General features: G+C 36.4%; 1 protein-coding gene across 1 annotated transcript; it reads right to left on the bottom strand.

Moving 5' to 3' along the window:
* Window positions 1-973: 973 nt before the first annotated feature.
* Window positions 974-1,545, bottom strand: LOC111993878 (zinc finger protein 10). The gene has a single exon (XM_024025707.2). The coding sequence runs from the start codon at window positions 1,543-1,545 to the stop codon at window positions 991-993; it is 555 nt and encodes a 184-aa protein (XP_023881475.1). The 3' UTR covers window positions 974-990.
* Window positions 1,546-7,090: the final 5,545 nt, after the last annotated feature.

Genomic DNA, 7,090 nt, shown 5'->3' with positions numbered 1-7,090 from the left:
AGATGCACCACATGAGAAGCATCTTGACATTTAATTATGATGTAACAAAGCACCATAGAATTCAAAGAAGTAACATAATCACTATTAGCCCAATAACCAACTTGTGTTGAATTTTAATATTCTGAAACTGGATTTAGTTATCTGCCAAGCTAATAGAACAAAATACATTTGTCATCAATGCGTATATACTCAACAGATTTCAACAATTGATGAGTAACCCACAATAAAATTTAACGTTAACTTTGACGTTCCATTTATGCCAACTAATTTAGCAATATGAAACTTTTTGCTTATATTTTTATAAACTGAAAATGGTGTTGCGAAATTGCAGATATCATACCATATTCTAGTCGGTTATAGTTCAATTTTTAAGTAATGCAGGGAGTTGCACTTGCAACGAGAAAATATGTCCCACTACGTTTTCAATATTGATAATTTCTAAGCATGTGATTGCAAGAAAATATCTGCAACATTATTTAGATGAACAATGTGAAATAAAGATAGAGACAGTATTGTCATAGCAAATCTTATTTCCTGATCTTAAGGGATTTGATTTGAGTTTATTTCAACAATTTGAAGCTAGTTACGTCATGAAGGGAAAAGATACAAGTAAAAGTAAATCAAGATCATGGTGAAAAATAGAAGGCTTTACGAACGCTGAAGATTTAGGTTCATCTTTTATACTCATAAAGATGCTAGGTTTATAAGAAAATCACTTTTACTGCAAAAAAATAAACACGATACTAAAATAAATGTTACAGAATAGTTACCTCTAAAATTCAATCTCCCAGTACCTTCTTTTTTCTTTTGTGTAGCTTTGAACAATAATCTCTGTTTTCTGCTCTCCTTTATCAAAATAGAGAATTCTTTACGAATAAATGTAGGACAGAAAGTAATATATAACTAAATTCATGAAATCCATTTTGCCTGTACAATATATGATGTTCACTGTATGCATATATAACAAGCTAATTCACTGATTAAACAAATTCAATATGGATCATGACCTAGTCGAAGCTCCAAATCCAATTCATCAGCTTCGCTGACTGCCCTCTTCATTCCATCATCTTCTACATGCATGGGGCCAATTTGCAGGCTCAAATTTACACCGAAAAGGTCCTGGTTCATACTCAAGGACTGGGACCTTGAAGCAATAAAATCACTTTGATGGAAATTAGCATGTGGGTGTCTAGGGCTAGATGCCGATGATGGCTGAAAATACATATGACAATTGCTTTGTCTTTGAGCCTCTAAAACTTTGAAATACTCGGATGGTTCGTGTGAAACTGGTGAAATATATCTAGAGGGGATGCAATCCTCGTTGGATTTGTTTGAATGTGAAGAAGAGCTTGTGAGTTGCTTGGCCTTGGCTCGATCTTTCCGGTGTATGTTCATATGCCCTCCCAAGGCCTGAGCATTGGTGAAGCCTCGCTTGCAGAATGTGCATTCATAGGAGCGCCTACTGCCCGTGTCGTCTCTGACTTGTTCAAGGTGATCACTCTCTTCACTTGAGGTTTCCGAGCTTCCTTGTTTGATGGATTCCATACTGAGATTGAAAGAACTTGGTCTGATAGATATTTTAGAATAACAAAAGGAAAAGTGTTACTAGGAATCACTAGGACTGAGAATCACGGTTTGATGCAATATTGAAATGGAGATGGCAATTATAGAGAGAATGAAAGAGGAGAGGAAATTAAAGAAGGGTTTTTATATAGAGGAAATGGTGTAAAAGGTGTGATATAGAGACAATTAGATGACATTTGCTCTGCTAATGTGGCTTTAATGGATTTCTATTAAGTGAGACACACACTTTTGGCTTTTGCTTGAAGAATTTTTCCCCTTAGCCGGCTCTGTAATGGGACCATCCTAAATGCTTTCTTTCTCACTACTCTCTCCTTTGATTCGGTTATAATTTGTGCTATTGTTGCTTTCTTGATGTAGTTGTTATTTGGGCTAATTAGTCTAAATTAAATACATTGTTCATTAACTTTAGATAGCTAGGCACGGTAAAGGGTGAGATGGGATTAGGTTAGATAGTTCAAATCTCTTTATATAAATATATATATATATATATATATAATTAAACACACGCCTCACACACAATCAAAAAAAGATTTTCAAGGTTGTTTGCACTCTCAAGAAAAAATGTGAAACCTTAACAAGATTTAAACTGGCTTGCCAAACTTAGTATTGGGTACTGCAGAACTAGTTCATGGGACATAGCCCATATGTATGTATCTTCATCTTATACATGTGATAATAAGTGTGCGTTTGTGTAGCGGCAAGTGTGCGTTTGCATTTTTGGTTGGGTCCCAAGCACTGTTCATGACTTAGCCAAATTCAGCAAAACGTAAATTTCTAAGTAAATTTGGGTCCTATAATATTATTCATATATTTAAAAATTATTTGTTACAATGTTTTTAGCAATAAATTTTTAATTTTTAACAAATAAGCAATATCCAAATTGACTCTAATTCTCACATTTAAGAGGTTAGGTTGACCATGTTAAGAAATTAGTTCGTGGCCATGAAAAACAAATGCTATAAAACCGCGTTGAAGTATCTTTGCAGTTCTTTTCATACACCATAAATGAATGAGATATTCTACAAAATTGAAAATTCAGCCAAAAAAAAAAAAAAAAAAATCCCTTTAGCCGGCTCTGTAATGGGACCATCCTAAATGCTTTCTTTCTCACTACTCTCTCCAAAATTCGGTTATAATTTGTGCTCTGGTTGTTTTCATTGAAGTTGTCTTGATGTAGTTGTTATTTGGGATCTCTCTCTCTCTCAAGGACTAATACAACATTGTCCATGTGACTTAGCCACTAATAGCAAGTATAACCTGAAATTTGTCACGTCTTGGTGATGCTAAGTCTAAATTAAATACATTGTTCATTAACTTTAGATAGCTAGCTAGGCATGGTAAAGGGTGAGATGGGGTTAGGTTAGATAGTTCAAATCTCTTTATACATACATACATACATACATACATACATATATATATATATATATAAAATTAAACACACAATCAAAAAAAGATTTTCAAGGTTGTTTGCACTCTCAAGAAAAAATGTGAAACCTTACCCAGATTTAAACTGCCTTGCCAAACTTAGTATTGGGTACTGCAGAACTAGTTCACGGGACATACCCCATATGTATATATCTTCATCTTATACATGTGATAATAATTCTCACATTTAAGAGGTTATGTTGACCATGTTAAGAACTTAGTTCGTGGCCATGAAAAACAAATGCTATAAAACCGCGTTGAAGTATCTTTGCAGTTCTTTTCATACACCATAAATGAATGAGATACTCTACAAAATTGAAAATTCAGCCAAAAAAAAAAAAGAAGGAGATATCTTCCCTGCACATAGAGTCGTTCTTTTACCCTATTTGAAAGTTTCTGTTGGCTAAGCTTTACCCTATTTGGTAGTCAAGCCCCTTATAATGGGGTCTATCATACACTAAATTATACTAACAAGGTCTAAATAGGTAGTTTCTCAAAAAAAAAAAAAAAAAAAGGGTCTAAATAGGTAGCCATATGTGGCCTATATGTTATTAAATTAAACAAGAGAATTCTAATTAAACAAATGGCTAGCTGTAACCTACAATCTAATCAGGCGCATAAGATGGCAATGAAGGGAGCAGTTTAAAAGGGAAAAAATTGATTGACTCATTTATTTTTTAAACTGAAAATCTCCCCCATACTATATGTCGTGTAGTGTAGTAGTTGTTTTAACGTTAAAGAAACAATGTTTTTTTTTTTGGAGCAAATTAAAGATCATTGAAGGCAGCCAAAAAGATCACATTTCAGTATTATCAAATAATACTTTAGTTATCACCGCACACCTTTGGTACGATGGTCACTCTACAAGTATAAATGCTTGTGGGGTGTGGGGGGCAAGGGCCGGGGTTTAAGTCTCCAAGAGGGAGTTTCACATACATACTTTAAATTAGACTAGAGCAGAATTCTATCTTGTATTAAAAAAAAAAAAAAACAAAAACAAAAAAAAAACAACTTTGGTTTAACACTGCACATTATTAACATGATGGTTACTCTACAAGTACAAGTTCTTGTAGGGTGTGGAGACAAAAATCGGAGTTTAAGTCTTTAGTAGAAAACTTCCACACATATACATTTATATTAAGCTAGCATAAAATTTTTATCTCAAATTTTTTTTTTCTTTGTTTTGTCCCTGCCTTTGAAATGATATCATATTATCAGTGCTTACCAGGAGAGACGGCTACTTTTTCATGTTTATGTAACACTTCAAAGATTATATTAACCCTAATTATAACTATATCATATATAGCCAAATGAAACAATCTCTTATACAAATGGAAGAAGGGCGTCAATGACAACTACACGAGTGCTGTACTACATTACTACGTCTTCAACTGCCAATTCATTCTTAATTGGCCACTATAACATAAGGATGAAGGAGGGTTGACCCTACCCAAGTCGAATTTCATGTGTATTTTCAAGGAATTAGAACTCCCAATTCCAAATAGTCCAGCTAATAGGCAAGAGAAATTTCCCAAAAGGAGCTTCAAACTGAGCTTGAATATGGGTCCGAAAAAGTTCAAAATCAGCTCCATTAAATAGGCCCAACTCAATAGGTCTGCTCATCTTTTAGCTAGACATGCTAAGTCTGTTTTTGATTTTGAGGCATGGGTTGAGAAAACTCCCAGCTGTTTAGAAGTAACTACTGCCTCCGATGTTGCTGTTTGTACTTAATTTCCTATTAATGTTATGCAAAAATATTCCTCATCAAAAAGAGAAATGATATGTCCACAATATTTTTACAACTCTAAGTGACAGGTTGTTACTGGTTGTTATTATCGGGGCAAAAAAGTAATTTTAGTGTTAGGTTCAAATTTAAACCAATAACAAATAACCATCTATGATTTGTTGTAAAAATGTTGTAAAAATATTGTAGACGTAGCATCTCTCAAATCCAACAACACTAAGTCTACAACATTAAAAAAAAGTTTAAAAATTAGTTTTAAATCCATGGTCATCGTTTATACATATTTTTTTTTCTAAAGCCTTTTGACAACCAGTCCTTTCAAAGAAAAATGTATGTTAAATAGAAAGTTAATATCTTATAATATAAATCGTTGACAAAACGTTGCTTTCATAGCCATCAATTAAAAAATGACATATCAGCATATTGTATACAAGTTTCTTACATCGTCATAAACAACTCTAAATCATGCGAGCCCGATATATAAAAAAAATTTATGTTACTGTCTTTTTGCATGTTGTACATATGCACAAATGACTCTTTCAACTCGATTAATTAAATATTTATCTTTTAAAATTGTGCTACTTTAATTGAAACGAATAATGTAGTATATAACTTGTTGAATAGTGATTGGAGGCCACAAAAGCCTGGTATGCATGTCAGTCTAAATTGGAATGTCCTAAATTCTGATATATATTATATATATATATATATATATATATATATATATATCAGAATATATATTGTAGGGACCCAATTTCGAGCCCCGAGGAGGTGAAAGTGTAGCCAGCTGTCAAACCGTCCGCCTGAAATCCCTCCTCTCTTGAGTTACCGCTTTAGACTTCCCTCTGCCTTGCATCTGATCTTCCTCTACTCTCCTATATTTATCTATCCGATCCATAAGCTGACGCACACTAGTAACAGGCTTGCCAGTCAGGGACTTCCTCAGACCGTGCTCAGTTGGAAGACCTTCCTTAAAAGTATTCATAGCCACGTCATCGTGAGCCCATCCACCTCGTTGAACATCTCCCAGTATCTGTCTGAGTAGGCTTTTAGGGTTTCCCCTTCTCGCATAGACATGGATAGTAGCGACCCCAAGGGTTGAACAACCCTTCTACAGGTAATAAAGCGAGCGCCAAAGGCCTGAGTGAGCTTCTCAAAAGAGTCAATAGTATTAGTTCTCAAGCCATTAAACCATCTCATTGCCACCGGGCCCAGGCTAGACGGGAAAACCTTACACATCAGGCTTCGTCCCTGGCATGAATAGCCATTCTCTGGCTGTAGTGACTAACATGTTCCACTGGGTCTGTTCGACCATTATAAATGGTGAACACAGGCTGGTGGAATCGTCGAGGGAGACTAGCGTCTTCAATATGTCGTGTGAAAGGGACTTAGAGACCTGATTCAAAGCCTTGTTCAAGGCATCATTCCCCTGACCCTGGCGAGTCGGACTTTTACTTCTTCGCCTACGGTGGTGTTCTTCCTCGCACGAAAAAGACTCACTGGGGGGAGTTCTCGACCTCTGCCTGTAACTGGTGTCATCCGACTCCTCAGAAGAGTGTTTAGAGTTATGAGCCTTACGCCTTCGTCGTTCATATCGCAACTCCCTCTTCAACTTGTTGATCTCATGCTGCAAATTTCCTCCACTCTTTACAGGGGAAACATGCCTTTCCCCGAGAGCGGCTTCTATCTGTATGGGTTGTACGGGTACTTCCCTCATGATCCTCCCTTGTTCGTGGCCTACCAACGGATCGCCGTGCTGAGAGCCCCTAGACTCGCTTGTTGTTGATTAGCATCTGCCTGTTGCGGGCCCGCCAACGGTTGCTGCGGTACTCCCTCTTCCATCGTGAGTATCACACCTGCCCTTCCTTCTTAACAGATCAATTCTCCCACAGACGGCGCCAATTGTAGGGACCCAATTTGGATTGACCCTGAATATGAATGGGTTTTCAGCCCAACCCGCCCAAACAATAAATTTTTAGAGTATGGGTCCAAGAACTAGTACTGTTTTTCAGGAAGGGTTCTACTCATCAATCAATAAGGGATACTTTCGGTTCGCTCTCTGAGGAAAATTATCCTCGGCTCTCTTTCAATTGGTCTCTCTCTTTCTTTTCTTTTTCCTTTTCTTTTTCCTTTTTTGTCTCTCCCCCTCTCCTGTTTTCTTCATTCCTATGTTATATACTCCGTTTTCCCCTGTTTCCATCGTACACGTGTAGTTCTTATCCTGGGAGCTCCTTTCTGTCCCATCCAGTACCTACCGGAACTTTCAGCTTAGTGGTCATAAAGCTGCTTAGTTACTGTTCAGGTATCACCTCCACATTAATGCGGCCAGAGTGTTAG

Source organism: Quercus suber, unplaced genomic scaffold, assembly GCF_002906115.3.
Source record: "Quercus suber isolate HL8 unplaced genomic scaffold, Cork oak 2.0 scaffold_764, whole genome shotgun sequence".
Classification (NCBI taxonomy): domain Eukaryota; kingdom Viridiplantae; phylum Streptophyta; class Magnoliopsida; order Fagales; family Fagaceae; genus Quercus; species Quercus suber.
This window is presented reverse-complemented; position numbering and strand designations above follow the sequence as displayed.